The sequence below is a fragment of the Oncorhynchus keta genome, chromosome 11 (assembly GCF_023373465.1).
Source record: "Oncorhynchus keta strain PuntledgeMale-10-30-2019 chromosome 11, Oket_V2, whole genome shotgun sequence".
NCBI classification, from domain to species: domain Eukaryota; kingdom Metazoa; phylum Chordata; class Actinopteri; order Salmoniformes; family Salmonidae; genus Oncorhynchus; species Oncorhynchus keta.
Window position 1 is genome coordinate 17,264,576 of NC_068431.1, and position 25,251 is coordinate 17,289,826.

The following is a 25,251-nucleotide window of genomic DNA, read 5'->3' on the forward strand; positions in this document are numbered from 1 at the left end:
GAGATGATAGAGTTGATGTGTGCCAGCCTTTCAAAGCACTTCATTATTACAGATGTGAGTGCTACAGGGCGGTAGTCATTGTGGCAGGATGCCTTAGAGTTTTTGGGAACAGGAATGATGGTAGTCAGCTTCAAAATGTGGGGATTACAAACTGGGACAAGGAGAGGTTGAAAATGTCTGTGAAGATGCTTGCCAGATGCTTGCACATGTCCTGAGGACACGCCCTGAAAAACAGTGGCAGGGTTAAAGAAAAGTATTATAGCAGTGTGGGGAAACTCCAAGATATTAAAGAGATTCTCCGGTACCTTTGTATACTTTTTTAGCCAGTAGTTCTGTGGTTCTGAAAGTAGTCCCCAAAAGTGGTCCCCAAAAATTGCATACTACCGCACATATGTGCAGATATGTGCACCACGTCATTGCTCTCTCTCTCTCTCTCTCTTTCTCTCACTCTACTGTGTGTATGTTTTGCTAGCTCAAATGGCGAGGGGCTGTAGCTCATTGGCTAGAACTCAAATTGCTAGGGGGCTGGCCCATGTAGGGGGAAATATAAGGGAAAATGGTGCAGAACAGCATGCAGAAAAACAGTTGCTTTTAGGGGATAACGTGGCTAATTGAGGTAAGACAATAATTGTGCTCATAGATTATGAACGTTTGAGCTACACATTGATACATCCAGCTTAAAAAATACTTATTTGTCACCAAAGTTATTGAGCATGTATTTAATAGATATGTCTGTTTCCTTATTATTTTTATCCTAATTTGTTTAATAATAAATATGTTGGTTTGGGTTGACTACGAAGGCATTTTAAAATAAAAAAAACATACTGCTGAGATATGTGAAGAGCTTCATAAACAATAAAAACACACAGTTGTGACAGAATTCAAACTGCTTTTGTACAGTATATAAAGACTTACTGGGTATACCTTCTACTGCTTTTGTATTTAAAAACTTACTGGGTATACCTTCTACTGCTTTTGTATTTAAAAACTTACTGGGTATACCTTCTACTGCTTTTGTATTTAAAAACTTACTGGTTATACCTCCTACTGCTTTTGTATTTAAAAACTTACTGGGTATACCTTCTACTGCTTTTGTATTTAAAAACTTACTGGGTATACCTCCTACTGCTTTTGTATTTAAAAACTTACTGGGTATACCTTCTACTGCTTTTGTATTTAAAAACTTACTGGGTATACCTCCTACTGCTTTTGTATTTAACAACTTACTGGGTATACCTTCTACTGCTTTTGTATTTAAAAACTTACTGGGTATACCTCCTACTGCTTTTGTATTTAAAAACTTACTGGGTATACCTCCTACTGCTTTTTTCAAACATGTGCTTGATTGCACTGTGTTTTGTTCATAAGAAATGTTGACAAGGTATTGTTGCAATCATGTGAAACAACTGTAATACATGGGACTCATAACAAGGATTACATCACAGATTCATAACCAACAGCATGCACCTTCATTAAAAAAAAACAGCACATATACTTATGTTACTGTACATGCCCCTGCTAGCAGGGAACTCAATAAGGTTTTCCAGGTTCTGACATAAGCTGTCATCAATTTATTGTATTGCCTCTGCCTGGTCTCCATTACTAGTTTTCCATTGTTAAGTGTCCATATTTTGAATGTTTACCCTCTCTCCACTTAGGAATCTACAAAAGCAAGAATGTGACAAGGGCAAGCTGAAGTACCTGACTGGAGAGTGGTTCTATGAGACAAAGTCAAGGCGTCACAGAGACAGGATCCATGGTTCTGACATCATCAGAGCATCCATAAGTCGGAGGAAACCTGTGACCATATGTGAGTTATAACCGTGTTAAGCTATGCAACTTTAGACAGTCGTTGACTCTTGCAAAGACCATTACGGATGTGTATGACTAAATGCTGCATTGCAGATGTACAGTAACTCTATTCCTGGGCATTTAATTTGTTGAAATATTGTTTGGTGGATATTACATTGGTGAACATCGATATGAACAATTGACTCTGAAACAAGAACATAAAAAGTACTCTTCATTCCTATTTTCTATAGCTGGTTGATGTTCAGTAGACATAGAGGGTGTTGCACCTAAGTTTGTCCAATAGGAATGCTCATTCCATCCTTCACTTCATGAGAGGGATGGCTGTTAGATGTATTGTAACATATAGAGTGGAAGTGAGTTGGACTCACGCTCTTGGGATGAGGTAGCCCTGCCTGCAACTTCAAAATCAATGTTACCCTTGGCCCAAAAGTTAATTTCCTTTTGGCTTAATGGTCGGTTTCCCGAGCAGTAGATTGGGGTTTAGATCCCACCTGTGACACAGACATACAGTATGTGTCTTCATCTGGTTTGTCAGTGGTTTTACTGAGGCCTGCAACCCATTTGTTCTGTGTTGTAGTGGAGCTTTCCCAGATGTGGGCAGAGAGGCCCAGTTTCGTGAACAGTGAGAACCAGGATGTGTATGTTCCTCCAGAACTCTCGGGCCTTTTAGAGGAGCCACTGGCACAGCACAAGAACTACTACAGGTGAGAGTTCCATGATATGGACCCATTGTGCAGTGGTGGAAAAATTGTCATACTTGAGTAAAAGATACCTTAATAGAAAATGACTCAAGTAAAAGTGAAAGTCACCCAATAAAAAACCTACTTGAGTAAAAGACTAAAAGTATTTGGTTTTAAATATACTTAAGTGTCAAAAGTAAATCGAAAATAACTTCAAATTCCTTATATTAAGCAAACTAGACGGCAACATTTTCTTGTTTTTAAAATGTACGGATAGCCAAAGGCACGCTACAACACTCAGACATCATTTACAAATGATGATCAGAGGCAGTGGGGATGACCAGGGATGTTCTCTTGATAAGTGTGTGAATTAGAATATTTTCCTGTCCTGCATTCAAAATGTAACAAGTACTTTTGGGTGTCAGGGAAAATGTATGAAGTAAAAAGTACATACTTTACTTTAGGAATGTAGTAAAGTAAAAGTAAAGTAGAGTAAAGTACAGATACCCTCAAAAAATACTTAAGTAGTCATTTCAAGTATTTTTACTTAAGTACTTTACTCCCCTGCCCTTGTGTTCATGTTTTTAGAAACTATGGATGTTTTTAGGGCTGCGTGTAACGCCCATTTTTATAGTTTACTCTGTCTGTCATCTCTCTCCCTTTCTCCTGCTGCGGCTACTTCCTACACACAAAGCCTTGCCCCCTGTCACGCAAGCGGTGCAGTTCCTTCTCCTCGATGTTAGATTCAAAGTTAGATACATACGTTTGCATGCTGTTCTGTTAGATCAAATGCAGTCAACAAATTGTTTGAGACAAGAATGATACTGCTTTCCACTTTCTTCTTACAGTTTTTTTTTTTTTTACAATCGCTAGGACCCATTTCTCAATACTTACGTCACTTTTTCAAAGCTCTTCACACAGTTCTCCTAACCAACTTTCAGCTTGGCACAGTAGTTAATTTCACATCCAAAATGTAGTAAAACTACCAAAACACTTCATACATGTCTCAAACTAACTAATTCCATAACACCAGCAAAGGTTGTCACCCAACAAGCACACTTTGTCACTCATGTGGTCCTTCTGTAGCTCAGTTGGTAGAGCATGGCGCTTGTAACGCCAGGGTAGTGGGTTCGATTCCCGGGACCACCCATACGTAGAATGTATGCACACATGACTGTAAGTCGCTTTGGATAAAAGCGTCTGCTAAATGCCATATATTACATATATATTATATATTACATTTAACAATGACCTAAAAAATACTAACAATAGGTAGCATTACACAATGTTTTCTTTTGTAACATTTCTTTCCAAAACAAGAATGACACCTCTCTACTGTTTAGAATTCACTGCAGTATATGTTACAGGAATGAATCAGACATGATGCAATTTGCTTAAATATGTTTTATGTCATTTTTTGGCCTTGAGTGACTGCAAAATACAATCATTTCTATATTCACCATCTACATATACAGCAGCAATGCTAGTCAACCCTGTATTCTGCATTTGGCCACAGGTTCTCATCCACATCACATGTCATCTTGGGAAATACACATAGGAAATCTTATTTTGGCATGCCTGGTCCATCCCTGGCAATCTTCTGCAGATATGTCCAGGCATCCAGCATTAATTTCGTCCAGGAGGGACATTTGATCATGTGGATGGTGGTCATAAACCTTCCACCTCCACGAGGAAAATAATTCCTCAATGGGGTTGAGGAATTGTCACGCCCTGACCTTAGAGAGCCTTTTTATGTCTCTAGTTGGTTTGGTCAGGGTGTGAGGGCACTATAGCCCTTGTAAGCTTCATGGTCGTTTTTGTTATTTCTTGTTTAGTTGGTGACATTTTACTAAATAAATGAAAATGTACGCTCACCACACTGCACCTTGGTCTTCCTTTAATGACGGTCGTGACAGAACTTCCCACCACCAAAGGGCCAAGCAGCATGGCCAGGAGGAGCATGGATCCTGGGCCCGGGAGAAGAGAGAGTGGAGGACATCTTGGACAGGTTATGGCAGGGGACAAGGCCCTGCCATGGAAACAGGCGGAAGTAGCAAGGGAGGAATGACAACGATTACCAGGAGTCCCGGCAACGAAGCAGGCATGAAAGGCAGACCCCAAAAAAAAATTTTTTGGGGGGGACACGAGGAGATTGGCTGAGTCAGGTTGGAGACCTGAGCCAACTCCTCGTGCTTACCGTGGGGAGAAGCGTGGTACTGGTCAGGCACCGTGTTATGCGGAGGAGCGCACAGCGTCTCCAGTGCGCTACATCCCAGCTCCCCGCATCTGCCGGGTTAAGGTGAGCATCCAGCCAGGACGGATGATGCCGGCTCAGCGCGCCTGGTCCCCAGTGTGTCTCTTCGGCCCCGGATATCCTGCGCCGGCTCTGCGCACTGTGTCTCCGGTGCGTCTGCACAGACCAGTGCGTCCTGTGCCAGCGCCCCGCATTTGCAGGGCGAAGATAACCATCTAGCCAGGACGGGTTGTGCAGACTCTACGCTCGAGACCTACAGTGCGCCTCCACGGCCCAGTGTATCCAGTGCCTGCGCCAAGAACCAAGCCTCCTGTATGTCTCCCCAACCTGGTGAGTCCTGTGCCTGCTCCCAGAACCTGGCCTCCTGTATGTCTCCCCAGCCTGGTGAGCCCTGTGGCAGCTCCACGCACCAGGCTGCCCATACGTCTCCTCACTCCAGGATGCCCATACGTCTCCTTTGGTCAGGGTGTGATTTGGGTGGGCATTCTATGCAGAACAGTTGAAACTGGAGCAGCAGCACGGCCAGATGGACTGGGGACAGAAAGGATTCATCATGCCAGGTAGTCCTGAGGCATGGTCCTAGGGCTCAGGTCCTCTGAGAGAGAGAAAGAAAGAGAGAAAGAGAGAATTAGAGAGAGCATACTTAAATTCACACAGGACACAGGATAAGAGAGGAGAAATACTCCAGATATAACAAACTGACCCTAGCCCCCCGACACATAAACTACTGCAGCATAAATACTGGAGGCTGAGACAGGAGGGGTCAGGAGACACTGTGGCCCCATCCGATGATACCTCTGGACAGGGCCAAACAGGAAGGATATGACCCCACCCACTTTACCAAATACAGCCCCACACCACTAGAGGGATATCTTCAACCACCAACTTTACCATCCTGAGACAAGGCCGAGTATAGCCCACTAAGATCTCCGCCACGGCACAACCTAAGGGGGGGCGCCAACCCAGACAGGAAGATCACGTCAGTGACTCAACCCACTCAAATGACGCACCCCTCCTAGGGACGGCATGAAAAAGCATCAGTAAGCCAGTGACTCAGCCCCTGTAATAGGGATCGAGGCAGAGAATCCCAGTGGAGAGAGGGGAACCGGCCAGGCAGAGACAGCAAGGGCGTTTCGTTGCTCCAGAGCCTTTCCGTTCACCTTCACACTCCTGGGCCAGACTACACTCAATCATATGACTCACTGAAGAGATGGAACACCAAAGACTTAAAGGTTGAGACCGAGTCTGTGTCTCTCACATGGGTAGGCAGACCATTCCATAAAAATGGAGCTCTATAGGAGAAAGCCCTGCCTCCAGCTGTTTGCTTAGACATTCTAGGGACAATTTGGAGGCCTGCGTCTTGTGACCGTGGCGTACGTGTAGGTATGTACGGCAGGACCAAATCGGAAAGATAGGTAGGAGCAAGCCCATTTAATGCTTTGTAGGTTAGCAGAAAAACCTTGAATTCCGCCCTTGCCTTAACAGGAAGCCAGTGTAGAGAGGCTAGCACTGGAGTAATATGATTTGTAAATGTGGTTCTAGTCAGGATTCTAGCAGCTGTATTTAGCACTAACTGAAGTTTATTTAACCTAGAAGTAACAAAAGCATGGATTTATTTTTCTGCATAATTTTTGGACAAAAAGTTTCTGATTTTTGCAATGTTACGTAGATGGGAAAAAGCTGTCCTTGAAACAGTCTTGATATGTTCGTCAAAAGAGCGATCAGGGTCCAGAGTAACGCCGAGGTCCTTCACAGTTTTATTTGACTGTACAACCATCAAGATTAATTGTCAGATTCAACAGAAGATCTCTTTGTTTATTGGGACCTAGAACAAACATCTCTGTTTTGTCCGAGTTTAAAAGTAGAACGTTTGCAGCCATCCACTTCCTTCTGTCTGAAACACAGGTTTCTAGCGAGGGCAATTTTTGGGCTTCACCATGTTTCATTGAAATGTACAGCTGTGTGTCATCCGCATAGCAGTGAAAGTTAACATTATGTTTTTGAATTACATCCCCAAGAGGTAAAATATATAGTGAAAACAATAGTACAATAGTCCTAAAACGGAACCTTGAGGAACACCAAAATTTACAGTTGATTTGTCAGAGTTGATTTGTCAGAGGTATGGTTCTCAATCAGGGACAGCTGTCTATCAGCTGTCTATCGTTGTCTCTGATTGGGAATCATACTTAGGCAGCCTTTTTCCCTTTTGTCATTGTGGGAAGTTGTCTTTGTTAGGGGCACTATAACCCTTGTAAGCTTCATATGCAGTTCAGTCAGATGCCCTTACAGAATGCACATCTTACCTGTTATTTTGCCGGAAATTTCTCACAGTAGAGGCCACTGTTGGGCATTGCAGATTTGGCTGCACTCTCAGACCAGCCTCTCTCATTGATAGACCATGATTTATTACATGATCAATTATAGTAGCCCTACTCTCATCTGAGGCTACAGCTCATGATCTTCCTCTCAGTCTTCTTCCACCACGCATACGTACTCCTCTCCCTCTCCCAGCCACTCAAAGTTTTGTTGCTTTGCATTATTTACCATCTTGTGCTAAGATGTGCAATGCCATAGAGAGGTTCTTAATTATTGCATTTTAAACAGGTAACATACAGACAAATATAAGAAATGAGCCGTTTGTGAGATATCGTTCATCCTGTCTTCGGAAAGTATTCAGACCCCTTGACTTTTTCCTCATTTTGTTAAGTTACAGCCTTATTTTAAAATGGATTAAAGTAATAATAATCATCAGCAATCTACAAACAACACCCAATAATGACAAAGCAAAAACAGGGTTTTCAACATTTTTGCAAATTTATCACAAATGAAAAACAGAAATACCTTATTTACATAAGTACCTTTTGCTATGAGATTTGAAAATTGAGCTCAGTTGCATCCTGTTTCCATTGATCATCCTTGAGATGTTTCTACAACTTGATTGGAGTCCACCTGTGGTAAATTCAATTGATTGGACATGATTTGGGAAGGCACACACCTGTCCCACAGTTGACAGTGCCTGTCAGAGCAAAAACCAAACCACGAGGTCAAAGGAATTGTCCATAGAGCTCCAAAACAGGATTGTGTCGAGGCACAAATCTGGGGAAGGGTACCAAAACATTTCTTCAGCAATGAAGGTCCCCAAGAACACAGTGGCCTCCATCATTCTTAAATGGAATAAGTTTGGAACTACCAAGACTCTTCCTAGAGCTGGCCGCCTGGCCAAACTGAGCAATCGGGGGAGAAGAGCCTTGGTCAGGGAGGTGACCAAAAACCTAATGGTCACTCTGACAAAGCTCCCGAATTCCTTTGTGGAGATGGGAGGAGCTTCCAGAAAGACAACCATCTCTGCAGCACTCCACCAATCAGGCCTTTATGGTCAGACGGATCCACTCCTCAGTAAATGGCACATGACAGCCCGCTTGGAGTTGACCAAAAGGCAGCTGAAATGAGAAACAAGATTCTCTGGTCTGATAAAAACCAAGATTGAACTTTTTGGGCTGAATGCCAAGCATCACGTCTGGAAGAAACCTGGCATCATCTCTACGGTGAAACATGGTGGTGGCAGCATCATGCCGTGGGGGTGTTTTACAGGGACTGGGAGACTAGTCGGGATCGAGGGAAAGATGAATGGAGCAAAGTACAGAGAGAACATTGATGAAAACCTGCACCAGGGCGCTCAGGACTGGGATGAAGTTTAACCTTCCAACAGGACAACGACCCTAAGCACACAGCCAAGACAACGCAGGAGTCTCTGAATGTCCTTGAGTGGCCCAGCCAGAGCCCGGACTTGAAATCAACTGAACATTTCTAGAGAGACCTGACAATAGCTGTGTAGCAATGCTCCCCATCCAACCTGGCAGAGCTTGGGAGGATCTGCAGAGAAGAATGGGAGAAACTCCCCAAATACAGGTGTGCCAAGTTTGTAGCGTCATACCCAAGAAGACTCGAGGCTGTAATTGCTGACAAATGTGCTTCAACAAAGTACTGAGTAAAGGGTCTGAATACTTATGTAAATGTGATATTTCAGTTATTTATTTTTAATAAATGTTCTAAAATTTAGATTGATGAGGGGAAAAAACTATTTAATAAATTTTAGAATAAGGCTGTAACCTAATAAAATGTGGGGAAAGTAAATGGTCACTGTATGTCTTGTCTTCACCATCAAAGAAGTAAGCTAACTTGAATCTCAGCCCCTGTTTAGTAAGACTGTCACATACATTAAATGGGATCAAGCATTAGCCCAGATCATATGGGCATGATTGCTAAAGAAGGAGTCATTCAGGCATTACAGTAAGTCGACATTTAGTAATCTGCTTCTAAGGTTAGAACTCACATGCCCTTGTTTTCCTTGGTTTCCACAGTCATGGTACTTCTCATTCATACATTGTTGAGGAATGTATGTTGTGTGAATGAGTGGTACCATTACACTCTAAAAACCAAGGAAAACAACTGGACTGCAGTCAGCCAACAACAGTGAAAATACCTGAGATGTGAAAATTTGAGTTTTTTGTCAATGTTGATACATGCAATACTTGGGGCTTTCATTAATGAATTGGGGCTTTTGAATTGGGGCTTTTGAATTGGGGCTTTCAGCAAATGAAAATGCACCTGCACTTAACTGATGTGGTGGCAGTTATGTGGTCGACTGTAGGCATAATCGACCAATTGTCCACATAATTGCTAGAGTTAAAAACATTAAACATTATTCCCATTATCCCATGCTTTAATCAAGTGTTTGTTATTCTTTAAAAGATTAAGATAATAATGATGTCTACATTTTAAATTGTATTCACCATAGGGACGACAGCTACAATCTGCCAGAAGTTTTGCAGTCCCCCACAAAGGTTGGTTGAAGTAACTGTTTAAACTTTATTTCAAGTTCATGTTCATTTCTATTGATTTACTATTTAGTAACAAAGTATATGGTAACGCACACACACACACAAACACACACACAGGCGCACACACACGCGCACACACACACACACACACACACACACACACACACACACACACACACACACACACACACACACACACACACACACACACACACACACACACACACACACACACACACACACACACACACACAAATGTGGACAACATGGGTGTTTCATTGCTGATGCAAACCTGTGTTTTCCTCTTACTGTACTGAAGCAAAGACAGAACCCATTCAACAACACACCACTTCCACCTGAAACTTTGGAGGAAACAGACAGCCAGTTACCCAATGAAGCAATGGAGCAAACCAAGACACCTGACGGGGGTGAGCTCCTTACCTGTACATTATCTGTGGGTGTCATTTTAGTATCCAAGAATAAACTGAACAAGGACATCAAGTGAATATATGGATTTGGTAATAACACTTCATTTGAATGGTCTTTCATAATGTCTACGTAAGGTGGTCATAAACATTACTTAATGCTACGCCGCATGTTGCACCAAAAATGTTCTGACACCTTACAGCTGAGAAGTTAGTTACTTTAATGAATCTTACTGTAAGTTGTGTCTTTAGCAGTCTTATGGTAGTGATATCACGGAACATTCAAAAATGTTCTGAAACCTTACAGCTGAGAAGTTAGTTACTTTAATGAATCTTACTGTAAGTTGTGTTTTCAGCAGTCTTATGGTAGTGATATCACGGAACATTCAAAAATGTTCAAATACATACCAAACACTGACATATTATTTTAGGGTTCCTATGCCAAGTCACCACCATTTTAGTGAAACATTTTGAGGTTGTGGTTTCGATTTGGCGTCATGTAATTTGCACGTTTACTACAGTAATTCAGGATTCATGATTCAACTGTAACACACCATGTGTTGTGTTTTTAATGGAGTGGACGGCTAGATGGACAAACAGTCAAAGCATTTTCCTTGCAAACAACCGTAAGTCTGGTGAACTGATCCCATTGAAAGCCATGCGTGTTAAACCTCTCCTGGGCTTTCGGTATTTCCCCGTTGCTTTTTAAACAGATTGCTAGCATGTTCTCGTTGCATGATTGTTGTAAGCATGTATTTTTGTCATGAACATAATATGTATGTTGTATTTCTTCCACCTTTCTTTCATAACATTCTCGTAAGAAGGGAAGAGGAAAACACAGTTCCCATTAGCCATTTTGTAGATTCCAATTACCAAAACAGAATACAAGAACGATTACCATTGTTCATTCTCATTTTTTGGCTAAAGGATTAACCTTCATTTCCCCTGTATAATAACTAATGCTCTAGTATTTAGGTAAACTTCAGTTTTGTAACTACAGTGCTTGAGCCAGATGCCCTTAATTTCAAGACGTGCAACAATAGTGTGGCAATTTCTCAAAGTATGTGCCCTGAAACAATTGCATTTCATGAAATGAGCCAATTAGTATCTAGCAACTAGTCAGGTTTTTCCCAGAAGGAAGGCGAGCCAAAGGGGGAGGTATGCAAATACAGACTAGCAGAGGGATTACACATAAAGGCATGTACCCTGACTCCAAAGCCCTAAGCTGCAATGCATGACTTGTCTGTGCTGGAGATCCTTAATATTTCTCCCATGTTTTTCAAGGAATCTAGGCACTAACTACCCACTGGGCAAAAACTGGTTGAATCAACGTTGTTTCCACATCATTCCAAACAAAAAAATGTAATGTGTTGACGTTGAATCAACATGGAAAACTGATTGGATTTGAAAGAAGTCATCAATTTAAGGGAATTTCATATTTTTTTCACCCTTTTATCCTAAATCCAATGACATGGTGACATGTTTGATTGAATTCACGTTAGTTGACAACTTAACCAAATGTAAATCAAAACTAGACATTGAACTGACGACTGTGACCAGTGGGTATTTTTTAACATTCTCTCATGTAGAATAATCTCCCAGGCTATTATGAAAATCATGATAATAACAATAACCATGAAGGAATTAAACCAAGGAAGTAAACCAAGAAAGTAATCCGATGCAAATGTACTAAAAGTCCCTAGCCCCACCACCCAATTAATGTATTTGCATTTACATTGGGATCCACTGTATGTTTGTGGTGTTAACCATAAGACGTCATTGTCATCGCTTCTTGAAACATGCTTGCTTTATCCACCTGTTTTGTGCCCTAATTTTCTATCCACCACCCCCCATTGTCTTTCCCCCAGAGTTTCTACCACCATCTGAGTTCTGCATTGCTCATCTAACTAACTTAAAATCGATCTGTTCCAAAAACATCCAAAGTGCACCTCTGCGCATGCCTGTCCCCAAAACAAGAACAATCATTAACAGATCCCAGGACTCTCTCTTGGAGAGCCCAGCAGCCAGACAGGCCAGCAGCCAGACAGGCCAGCAGCCAGACAGCCCAGCAGCCAGACAGGCCAGCTTTCCTGCCCCTAGGAGCGTCCTCAAACAAAGTAGCTCCACTGACTTTCTTCAGTTCCGAAACGTCTGCAGCTGCCAGCCAGAACCACAATGTCCACAAACGCTGCACTCCAGTAACGGGGTCTTAGAGCCATCTTTAGACACCTGGCCTGCTAAAGAGAGAGAGACCCTGGTCTGGATAGACAGGAAACAGGTGAGATTCGGCCTAGCAGTGAGCAGGAGCAGCGTGGAGTGGCTCACTGAGATGCAGGATGGAGAGGAGCTGGGCGAACACAGTCTCCTGGATTTGTACTGTACAAGCCACCCAGAGGGAGAGGAGGAGACGGGGCAGTCAGACAAAAGTGGCATCAACAGTGGTATTGACCAGGGTGATCACAGACCACTAAAGGAAGACATTGAGGTTTTGACAGCTGTAGGTTCACCTTGCTGGCTCCAACAGCCCATTCATGATATGCAGAGACAGGCGGACATAGGTGAGGGTCTGAGTTGCAGAGAGGAGCCAGATATAAGATGCCTAGACACAGGCCCAGCCCAGGTCCCTGCTGGTAAGGCTAGTGCATCTCCATTTAATTCATTTGATGATTTTATTAATTAATTCAATCTATCAGTCAACAATCAACCCATTAATCTATTCACATATTTGTAGTGAGGAGTGCAGAGAATGATTTTAGGTTTGTATTCAATTAATTTAGGAAATAAAACTTTATAAACTACTCACCATGTTTGTGTTGTAAGATCTGTTTTTTAATCACTAACCTGCTTGCTTTCATACATGAATGTACACATTCATTTATTGTATGATGATAATATTTGCTGATGGTGATTGGTGAATTTGGACTGCAAGGAATGTGCTCTTTTTTTCATTGGTGGGGGCATTCAGGCTTTGAAATTATATGGTTATCTAATGTTTTATAAATCATTTTCTTCTATTACATCATTATACTGACTTGTAGATGACATAGTTCAATTCAATAATTTGCTTGATTATTTATTGCTCTGTTCAAAATGTAGGATCTGAATTTGATTATTATTTTGTTGCTGAGAATTTTCCTGGTTGTAGTATATTTGAGTTTTAAAAAAGGCTTCCAAAATGTGTCATTTCCACATTAAACTTCTGACTTAATTTGCCCTAATGAAAAATATATCAACCCCTGCAAAAATGTCCATTCATTATAATCCACATAATAATTCACATTTCCTGTTGCTGCAGGATTATTTTCCTGCTGTAGCAAACTGGCTCAAATTAAGATCCTACATTTGTATGTCAGCAAATACAAGTGATGAGAAATCCAAGTTGTTTTGATTTCCTTTACAGATCAACTTGACCATCGTCATGCTGAGTCCCTTACCATTCAGGTGTCCGACCTCCATTGTGCTGAGCAAGAGACAGGTAAGCCCATTCTCTTGGGGGCCGCGGCCCAGGGGATCTCCCCCACCAAGATAACAGAGGAGGACTGTCAATCCATGGCTAAGGTTCGCGACTGGTTCAGCTGGAACCTGGGAAGCTGTGACAAGCCACAGGTTCAGCTCCCACAACAACCCAGTGATGAACCAGTGACTCCTGTCGACATCATCACAGATGAGATGCCAAGTGATGCTGCCTCGAAGAAGCCATCTAGTCGTGTGTCTCCAAAGCCTCGGCGAGGGCTCCTAGGCATATTTAGTAGATGGGAAGCAAGAGAAGAGAAAATCCCTGAGCCGCAAAGCCCAGTTAAAGAGGAGGTGGTTCTCGGTGAACAGAAAGAGCTTGACGACACCACCCTGAACTTCGTCTTCTGCCAGTCCACTGTGAATACTTATTCTGACCAGCAGCAAGATCTGCATAAATGTGCTACTGACAAACAGTCAGCTAAAAATGAGAAGACACCGGAGGTTAGAGAACTAGTGCTTAAAAAAGAAATAGACCAAACTCAACAGGAGCCACAGGGGAGTGCATGTGGAGTAGATGCGTTACCAGATAAACTCTCCAACTTGACATCATTTTGGGAAAGAGAAATTGGCCCTAAAATACTGCTCAGTAAACTAAGCACTGATACAATGAGGTGTGAAGTACTTGTCAGTGCTGGGGATACTTGTGACCAAAAAATGCATGATTTTGGTAAAGATTTTGCCAAGGCTGAGACTGTTGAAGCATCCTCATCTTTTCAAAATATTCAGCTTCACCTCGACACTAGTGTCATGAGAAAGTCCAATATCTTTGGAGCAAAAAGCAATGATAGTAATGACTCAAATATGCTGATTAACCATCCCTTCTCCCAAAAGGTGGAAACCTCAGAGCAGTGTAACATAGACCTCAGTGCTGCTCTGTCATATGACGAAAAGTCCTCATCTTTCGTTGAAAGTAACTACATGTTAAAAACATCAGGTGACAATGGTACATTCAGGGATAAATCCATCCTTATCTCTGAAGATAATTCCAGTTCATCTGTGGGCTTGACAGTACCTTCTCAGACAGTCCAGCCAGATGAGAAGGTGGACATTCCTTTACATGTCTCTCCATCCAGTCCCTGCACAAGCCGGCAGGGGCGTGTCCCAGTGCCCCTTGTTAGACGTTCCCTCAGTCAACAGGAAAGCAGGAAGGCCAAGATCAATAACCTCAAGTCCTTCTGGGAGAAGGAGAATAGTGGACCAAGGGTCATTGTTGGCAAACCAAAGGAGGCTTTAGATACTCAAACCCATCCATTTTCAGAAACACCTCCAGTCCACCACTCAATTGCCACTTCTCAGTCTAGTCTAAGAACAATTGAAACTGACCTAGGGAAGGGTGACTGTGACAAGCAAAGCTCTTCCTTATACGGGGTTAAGGCCAGCGCCTCCAACTTGTCCATGGCTGAAAGAATAGAAAAGGGTTTCATCAAGTGGAGTTCAAACTCATCACTACCGAGTAGTCACTGTAGTGTTGGCGATGTTGATTCTATAAATCAGCAAGATTCATGTAAGATGGAAACAGGGCCAACCCTGAATCAAGAAATACCCTTAAGTCCTAAAACACCTCTGCCTAGATCTGAAATTCCAAAGTGGAAAGACAAAACTGACGATGAACTTAAGAGAAGTCCTTCAAAGACCTGTCATCCAAAAGCCCTGCCCAGAGATTCATCCAGTTTCCAAGGAGCCAGGCGTGATAGTTCTCCATTTAAATCCTTCTCCATAGACATTGCCTCACCCACAAGGGAGCATCAGGATGATCCAGAGAGAGCAACACCAGTGGTTAAACAGAGAAAAGGACTCTCACATGAAGCAATGCAGTCAGGATCAGAGTCCACCAAACATACCCTAGGAATCACGTCTACCTCTCCACAGTTTAGATCTGAAGAGAAGGGGCAGGATCGCCTGACCTTTCCACGTAGAGGCTCGGCACAGAGCTCACTAACTTCTATGATGTCCCCGCTATCACCTACTAGTTCGCTCCCTTGCCCCTTCAGAAGGACCAGTTTAGGGAACCTAAGTGTACAGGAGGGCAGTCCTCACTGGTCCTCTAAGCCAAATCATGGGGACCCGCATATAAGAAGAGCCTTTGAAGCTGGCAAGATTGGTCAACAGCCCATCAATAGGGATCCTGGTGAAAGAAAGCTTTCGGGAGCATCTGAAGTCTCTGAAACATATCTCCGCCTTGCGAGATCTTTCATTCCCCAGAGCAACCAACATTATTTGGGGCTCCCTGAGCAGACACACATCCCTCAGTTTATCTCAGATAAAGTGGGGAATGACCATCTGAGTCCCACTGTCCTCACTCCATTGCTCCTGAGCACGAGAAGCAGTGAGGGGAGTCCATCTTGGATCAGTCCTAGGTCCATGGAGAATGTCGACAGTCGCTTATCCAGAGGAAGCATGCCTGAGATCTGGTCTCAATCTCGGGCAAGTTCAAGCTGTGAGCTTTGCATTTTCTCATCAAACATAGATTTTGTGATTTAGAAGTGAAATGGCTAATGATTTAAATGTGGGGGCAAATCATGTTGGCCACATCATTCTGAACTTTGATGGAAGCAGCAGGTTTAGACATACGGGACAATGTCTTCCACATGGCAAAATTAGTCTCTTTTGGGTAGATATACAGTGGTTCTTCCTTTAAAAGTTACAAGCTTATGCCGCGACCGTTTGTGGTAGATGGTGGCTTTCTGTCATTTCACCACACTATCACAAGGGGGAGTTAGAACGCTGATCTATCAGTAGTCAGGAACTGTGGCAATTAATGGAGGCGTTTTCAAAAACAGTCATGTGGACTGACGATTTTCAAAAAATAGGTACAGTGGGCTTTTGGTTTCTCGCCCTCTAAAAACAGGAATAAAAAATTCTAAATAACAAACTGGCTTCATTTATAAATTGATAAGAATGTCTCACCCCATGTTCAAGAATGGCCTTTTTCCCTTTATTCAGATTACAAATGAAATCATCTCCAAAATATAATAATTTTTTAAACAAGCCATAGAAAGTTGGTTGCAATTTCAGTAAAAAAAAAAGAAAAAGTAAGGAACTTGTCTGTCGGCCCAGCATTAAAGACCGAAATTGGTTAAAGAAAATTGTGATAAATAAAAATATATACCACTGTCTCTTTTGCATGTCGTTTTCCTTTCACAATACATTATAATTATATAAAAGCCCCTTAGATATTCTCACAGATCAGATTTGCCCTAACGAAAAACCCTTAGATATTCATTTAGAATCCTCCAATCCTCTAAATGGAATTATTCACAGAGAGTCTCGTCATTGGTGGAGAGTCAGGTGGCATTGGCAGGGTTGAATAGGGCGAGGAACCAGATGGATTCACAATCCATGCCAGGCAAATGTTTATTTCAACTACATTTTAGTTGCAACAAGTTCGATCGGGTTAACATCAGGAGACCTACATGTGGAGATTTAAAAAATATTTTAGGCCTACCGTAGGTGACATGAGTCTCACTAGTGTTGAGTAATGTGCTGTTAAAAGTATTTTATGTATTTTTATTTAACCTTTATTTTACTACATAAAGGATGACTTACTCTGACGTCTTGACCCAGTTTATGCCCTCATTTGCAATGCAAACCATAACGAATTACTATGGGAATAAATGGAAAAGGCAAGTGGAAGGGGGAGAAAGTAAGGAACCTGTCGGCCCTGGAGGCCTTTTGAAAACATGTTTTCAAACACTTGTTTTTCACAAGGGCTATTAGCAGGACTATAGACATGACGTGGTCCCAAAAACACCTCTCTGACATAGGGTCCAGCATATGTCTTGTCTCGCCAGCTTTGATCCATGCCTGGGCCTACAGTACGCAAAGTTCTTTGTTTGTCAGACGAATCATTGGGTCGAAACTACAGAATAGTACAAAACGAGAACACACATGGTAAGTGTTCTGGGAAAAAAATACATACATATTCACTACCGTTCTAAAGTTTGGGGTCACGTAGAATGTCCATGTTTTTGAAAGAAAAGATAAAAAATTGGTTCAATAAAATAACATCAAATGGATCAGAAATACAGTGTAGACATTGTTAATGTTGTAAATGACTATTATAGCTGGAAACTGCATTTTTTTAAATGGAATATCTACATAGGTGTACAGAGAACCATTATCAGCAACCATCACTCCTGTGTTCCAATGGCACATTGTGTTAGCTAATCCAAGTTTATAATTTTAAAAGGCTAATTGATCATTAGAAACCCTTTTGCAATTATGTTAGCACAGCTGACAACTGTTGTTCTGATTGAAGAAGCAATAAAACTGGTCTTCTTTAGACTAGTTGAGTATCTGGAGCATCAGCATTTGTGGGTTCGATTACAGGCTCAAAATGGCCAGAAACAAAGAACTTTCTTCTGAAACTTATCAATCTATTCTGGTTCTGAGAAATGAAGGCTATTCCATGCGAGAAATTGCCAAGAAACTGAAGCTCTAGTACAACGCTGTGTACTTCTCCCTTCACAGAACAGCGCAAACTGGCCCTAACTAGAACAGAAAGAGGAGTGAGAGGCCCCGGTGCACAACTGAGCAAGAGGACAAGTACATTAGAGTGTCTAGTTTGAGAAACAGACGCCTCGCAAGTCCTCAACTGGCAGCTTTGTTAAATAGTACCCGCAAAACACCTGTCAACAGTGGCGACTCCAGCATGCTGGCCTTCTAGATAGAGTTCCTCTGTCCAGTGTCTGTGTTCCTTTGCCCATCTTAATCTTTTTCTTTTATTGGCCAGTCTGAGATATTACTTTTTCTTTGGAGCTCTGCCTAGAAGGCTGCTTGTGGTCAACTATTTCAGCACCGTTTCGAGCTGCGCTGAGACAAGCAAGACTACTTAATATACATTTTCTAACAGTTTTTTTATCGAATTCAATAACATATTTGTCCTATTGTAAAGTGTAGTCTAAAGGCCAATATGGGCAAACTTGCAATGTATTTGATGCTTAAGTACTCTAAAACCACGCTTGGGAAAAACAAAATGCCTCCAGATGTCCATCACTACTGTAAATAAAAACACAGAATATCTAAGGGGGTTTTATATGATTATAATGCAGGGTTAGTAATAATAATAATTGTTGGATAACAGATCACTATCACAATATTAAAAACTTTCAAATGCATTTATGAATTATAGCGCTTTAGACGACATGTTGCGGTTCATCTGATGAAGGTGCGCATGGGCGTATTTATAAAATGAATATGAAATCGGTGGGCAGAAATGATTCAATATTTAAGCATTAGACCTCTCACTAAAGGCGTCAGTCATACAAAAGTTATACTTAAATCCGAACTGGTTGGAGATTATAAAAGTACATAGCCATAAAGGCTAGATCATTTCTCAAGCTGTTCATACATTCATAGATGACCAGCAGGGTCAAATAATATAAGCAGTGGTTATGAAGGGTGCAACCGGTCAGCACTTTTAGGAGTAAATGTCAGTTGGCTTTTCATGGCCGAGCATTCAGCGGTCAAGACAGTAAGTGTGTGTGCGTGTGAGAGAGAGAGAGAGCGAGAGAGAGGATCTAAACACGCACACACAAAGTGAAAGCTAGCTTGCCAGACCTTCTGTGTCCCAATTGGATATCACGCTACTGTGTCGTTGAACTTTACTCAACTTTATCTCGTCGCTCCTTCAGCCAGGTGTGCATAGCCAACGGTTGCATCACTCAAAGTCTCTTCATGACATTAATGGGTCGAAATAGATGAGCAAACCGACAACTTTTGCGGTAAAAGGAAGTAACAATATTGAATATACTGTGCTGTACCAAACTACTAATGCCATTAAAACTGTCACTTTGCATGAGCCAATAAGATCTCAATTAGATTTTTAATTTATATACAAATTCCTACATTTCTTGGGACTAACCTGCCTTCATATTTGTATTTGTCATTTTATTGTATCTGCATTCTGATGATTGTCTCTAACATTATCACAATAACCATTCTGTAGAGTAGATTAACTCTGATTCAAATAAGTACATGAAGTGTAAAGAGAACCTTTTTGATTTCTAGATGCTTCCAATGTAAAATGTTTAGTCGATCACCTTTTCAAATCACACTCTGTATGCCACCGACTTGGATCATTAAGAAACTGAAGTAAGCTAATATATATTTGTATTATCTGTCAGGGTGTTTTAAATAATCAGTTTATGGAATTGAAAACAAACTAATTCAAGTATTCCCTAATCTTCATAAAGAACAATCAATAGATTTTTGGAATGCTGTGCAACTGTTTGTTCAGAACAAGTATCTGGAAATATGTGATGGGGACATTTTTCTTAATGTCATGCAATCTATGAAGACCGGTCTGTTTGTTCCTCTGTTTTTTGCAATATTTTCCAGAGCTGATTTTATTTTATCTGTGGCAGGTCATGGTGAGAACTCAAGCCCTATCAGGTTAGAGTTTAAACAAATGTCTTCAAGACCCTTATCCAGAAGTATGGAGGACGTTTTATCACCACCAAAACGTAAATAGACCGTTCTTGGTTTTCCTGAGCTCAATAGGCTTGATTCTTAACTCAATGTTATTCTCAATCCTAGACTGTGGTTAGCCATGGCCAATTGTCGCTGTAGCCATTCAAATCAATTGTTTAAGAAAGAGTTTTCAATTAGCATTATGATGTTGTTTTCATGATATCTGAACTTAACTGTTTAATCCTCTAACCCTTTATTTTCTTCCAAAGGAGAAGAGAGAAGTATAATTGACCAAAGAAGTGAATTGAATCTAAATGTGGATGATGGTAAATATTTCTGCTCAATTTCATTTGATAAAACAGTGTACATTTGCTTTTTGTTTGAAGGCAGACACCGAGTATTGTGCAAACAAATACAATTTTGTTATACTTGTATTATTAGATTTTGACTATATTTATTGGTGAGAGTTGAAACCGTGAACTATCAGTAATGAGAATAGATTAGAATTGTAACTCATTGTTGAAATATCACGATTCATATTTTATTTCAATTTGAGGAAACTAGAATTTTCCAAATAACATTGTTCTGTTGGTTGTCGTGGTTTCAGGCACAGTGATGCCATGGTTATAACAACATTTCATCGTGTGATTGTTTAAATCAATCTTCCTTGACTCTGCCCAATATGGCAACAATTCATGCACCTGTACTATCATAGGGCAAGGTGGAAGTTCCGCAAATCGCTTACACCTTCCCAATCCTCTCCGATCTACTCAATTGTCTAAGGGGAAGATGATAGGGGTTGATTTAGGAATTATTCAGGAAGTGGATTATTGAGAGCAGAAGAGTGTTGAGGAAAGCATGTCGTTTGGCCAATATGATTACATCAGCTGTCATTACATTGTCTTGCAATTTCACTATTTCAGTGAAGACCCTGCTGATTTGAGCCATTAGGTGAGATTAGTTAGAGAGTTGTAAAAGTCCTTATCCACCTATTTTGCTTTGCATCTTCCAGTCTCTGCAGTGCCTCCCTCCTCCCTCCTTCCTCTCCATCTCCCTCCTCCCTCCTCCCTTTCAGTCCCGGAGCAGATGAAGAATATGAGCAAGTCGGTGTCTGTTATGCAGGATGAGGTAAAACAAATACAAATAAAAATACTGTGCCCTTTGTTCATGGTAAAAAAAATACCCAACCATTTTTAGAGTGATATACCCCATCTGAATTAGGGGGAAGTGAATTGCCTTGTTAGCTTTAAGATGACAACAATACAAAATACCTGATTTTATAGAATTCTTTCCTCTTGAATTCATTTTAATGGCTTTCAAAATCCACCATGTATGACCAAATGCATATCATATTCAGGGGTAATGCAGTCACCTTTCCTTTTTTGAGGTCATATAATGAATGTATTTTTCATGCTTGGATAAGACGCATAAGCTATTGATAACCAAACTGTCCCACATTTGAGTACATTTTTAACATGGCTTGTACAGTGCCTTTGGTAAGTATTTAGACCCTTTCACTTTTTCCACATTTTGTCAGGTTACAGCCTATTCTAAAATGTATTAAATAGTTGTTTTTGCTCATCAATCTACACACAATACATCGTAATGACAAAGAAAAAAAAACAGTATTCAGACCCTTTACTACTTTGTTGAAGCACCTTTGGCATCAATTACAGCCTTGAGTCTTTTTGGGTATGAAGCTTGGCACACCTGTATTTGGGGAGTTTCTCAGATTCTTCTCTGCAGATCCTCTCAAGCTCTGTCAGGTTGGATGAGGAGCGTTGCTGCACAGCTATTTTCAGGTCTCTCTAGAGATGTCCGATTGGGTTCAAGTCCGGGCTCAAGGATATTCAGAGACTTGTCCCGAAGCCACTCCTGCGTTGTCTGGGCTGTGTGCTTAGGATCGTTGTCCTGTTGCAAAGAGTACCTTCACCCCAGTCTGAGGTCCTGAGCTCTCTGGAGCAGGAGTTCCTCAAGGATCTCTCTGTACTTTGCTCCATTCATCTTTGCCTAGATATTGATTGGTCTCCCAATCCCTGCAGCTAAAAAGCATCCCCACAGCATGATACTGCCACCACAATGCTTCACCGTAGGGATGGTGCCAGGTTTCTTCCAGACATGATGCTTGGCATTCAGGCCAAAGTGTTGAATCTTGGTTTCATCAGACCAGAGAATCTTGTTTCTCATGGTCTGAGAGTCTTTAGGTCCCTTTTGTAAAACTCCAAACAGGTTGTCATGTGCCTTTTACTGAGGAGTGGCTTCTGTCTGGCCACTCTACCATAAAGGCCTGATTGGTGGAGTGCTGCAGAGATGGTTGTCTTTCTGGAAGCTCCTCCCAACTCCACAGAGGAACTCTGGAGCTCTGTCAGAGTGACTATCGGGTTCTTGGTCACCAAGGCCCTTCTCCCCCGATTGCTCAGTTTGGCCGGGCGGCCAGCTCTGGGAAGATTCTTGGTGGTTCCAAACTTCTTCCATTTAAGAAGGATGGAGTCCACTGTGTTCTTGGGGACCTTCAATACTGCAGACATTTTTTTTTTCCCTTCCCTGGATCTGTGCCTCGACACAATTCTGTCTCGGAGCTCCACGGACAATTCCTTTGACATCATGGCTTGGTTTTCAATCTGACATGCACTGTCAACTGTGGGACCTTACATAGACAGGTGTGTGCCTTTTCAAATCACATCTAATCAATTGAATTTACCACAGGTGGACTCCAATCAAGTTGTAGAAACATCTCAAGCATGATAAATGGAAACAGGATGCACCTGAGCTCCATTTCAAGTCTCATAGCAAAGGGTCTGAATACATGTAAATAAGGTATTTCCGTTTTAAAACAGAACAAAATGTGTAATACTACCCGAAGGCACTGTATGTGCATGTAGCAGACCCTGGCTCCAACCACCATGTAGGCCCACAATGTGTTTTAACGTGTGTGTGTGTGTGTGTGTGTGTGTGTGTGTGTGTGTGTGTGTGTGTGTGTGTGTGTGTGTGTGTGTGTGTGTGTGTGTGTGTGTGTGTGTGTGTGTGTGTGTGTGTGTGTGTGTGTGTGTGTGTGTGTGTGTGTGTGTTTCTGACCACCCGCCATTGTTGTTTCTGCACTATCTTGTAGAAGGATGGCAGAGACAGTGACAGCACCTCAGTGGAAAGTCTCAACTTCAGCTGGAAAAAGCGGATGGGCAGTTCCCTCACTAACCTTAGCCTCTCCTCTGGCATGGCGTCCATGTCCTCTGTATGTTCCCATGCAGCTTCCCTATCAGATATGTTGACGTGTGCCATGAAATAATCAAACTCACTTTGCTTTGAATTCACATGGCTGCAATCCTAATAATGCTAATAACAAAAGTTATTAGCATAATACAGCAGAACATTTGTTTTCTCCCCCACATGTGATACACAGGAATCATACAATTGTCCCATAGCAGATGTAAGAATATTAGGGTTCTAGAGAATTGGGAATATTAGGGTTCTAGAGAATCGGGAATATTAGGGTTCTGAATGTGGACTAAGAGAGGCATTTGTTCCGCATCTAGAAGATAATAATACTGAGGTTCAGTGGTGGCTGGTGGCACTTTAAATTGGGAGGACAGGCTCATTGTAATGTCTGGAACAGAATCAATAGAAGGGTATCAAACACATCAAACATCTGGTTTGATGGCTTGATACAACACTTGGTGATGCTGTTGTCTCTTCCTAACATCATGTGGACCGTTAAGGTGAGCAGCAGTGTGGCAAGCATCTACAGTGGAGTAGATGGGGATGTGGAAGTGAAGGGAACAATCCGGTTTGCCATGAATTATGTCCAGAAGCTCGGGGAGTTCCACATCTTTGTTGTCCACTGCAGAGATCTTGCCGTGGCAGAACCCAAGAAGAACCGTTCTGATCCGTAGGTGTTCTTGCAATAAATAAGATTGTGTGTGTGTGTGATTATCCTATCATTGTAAAATAAATCTGCCATCTCCAGGTGCATAGGTTTACAGAGGTTGATGTTTCCCATTACCTTACATAGGATCATCAGTGTGTTATTGCAATTTGAGACTAGGTGCAAGGAAAGCAATGATGTGCCTTGGAAACTTTCACAGACTTCTATCCGATTGCACTTGTAGACATGTTACCGCATTTGCTGAGATCGCATTCAAGGTAAACATTGCAGATGCCTGCTTAATTGTTAATTACCTTTAAATGTCCAGCACGCTATAGCACAGCTTCTAATTTAATCCCAGCCGTAGTTGCTTTTGCTTTGTATTTGTGTAGTGGCTAAGAATCTGATGTTGGATATTCATTTTCAGATATGTGAAATGTTACCTCTTACCGGACAAAGCGAAGATGGGAAAGAGAAAAGCCAGTGTGAAAAAGAAGACCTTGAACCCCACTTACAATGAGATCCTTAGGGTAAGAGAGAAGAGATATGATGGCTGGTTATTAAAGTCCTCATCCAATCTCCTTTTCAGATTATTTATCACCTGATTCACTCAACAAACATCTCAATAGGTGGTCCAGGTGTCCTCTGATATGGCAGAAGTCTGTGTGTGTGTGTGGTGGGGGTGTACATTCCTGATTTTATACTGTGGAAATTGTTTTTCAACAGTTCAAAAATAGCTGGACACAAAGCTATCAGTGCTCGGTCTATTGTGTCTGCATTGAGAAAACTACTTTTATCCCCTTTTCTACCCCTGCAGTTTAAAGTTACCATGGAGACCCTCAAGACTCAAGCACTTAATGTCTCCGTGTGGCACAATGACAACTTTGGACGGAACAGCTTCCTTGGCGAGGTGGACTTGGATTTGTCTGAATGGGACTTTAGCAACACGCAGATGAATGATTATGCTTTGAAAGCAAGGGTAAACTGCAAGAGGATTAGTTTTGGTCGTATACAGTCTGTTTTGCAGTGTGCATTTTTATATAGGTGGTAATTCATAAAGATTGATCTGATACCAACTTGCCACAACTAAAAATAAAGTTATTCTATTCACTTTAGATCTCGACACAGTCTCTCAGTCCCTCTCACTCCCAATCTATTGACCATAGAGGAGAGATGAGAATAGGATTGCGTTTCCTGCCACAGATCTCCTACAGTAAGCGGTTTCTCAGACCACTCATCATCATCTAGCCTGTTATGTGTTCTATTGAACATAACTTACTTATGTGTGTTTTTACTCAATTGGTAGGTAAGAGGTCATCCAAAACTGAAACGGGTGAGGTGCAGATTTGGGTGAAAGACTGCAAGAACCTGCCTGCTATCAGGGGTGCGATCATTGACCCCTTCGTGAAATGGTATGTGTTTTGGATATGTTGCACCTGGTTAAATACAGGTG

At 41.7% G+C, this 25,251-nt stretch overlaps 1 protein-coding gene across 7 annotated transcripts in view; it reads left to right on the forward strand.

Annotated features, from left to right (window-relative positions):
- Positions 1-25,251, forward strand: part of sytl2a (synaptotagmin-like 2a) — a 45,213-nt gene that overhangs the window by 13,696 nt on the left and 6,266 nt on the right. For 2 of the 7 annotated variants that reach the window (XM_035779730.2, XM_035779731.2), the window contains exons 1-10: positions 13,502-15,965; positions 19,894-19,992; positions 20,209-20,265; positions 20,952-21,067; positions 23,049-23,168; positions 23,653-23,822; positions 24,226-24,328; positions 24,616-24,777; positions 24,915-25,011; positions 25,105-25,210. In XM_035779730.2, coding sequence (XP_035635623.1) covers positions 13,562-15,965; positions 19,894-19,992; positions 20,209-20,265; positions 20,952-21,067; positions 23,049-23,168; positions 23,653-23,822; positions 24,226-24,328; positions 24,616-24,777; positions 24,915-25,011; positions 25,105-25,210 — 3,434 coding nt within the window. In that variant the 5' untranslated portion in view covers positions 13,502-13,561. The other 5 variants (XM_035779734.2, XM_035779735.2, XM_035779736.2 and 2 more) reach the window with 5 other exon arrangements.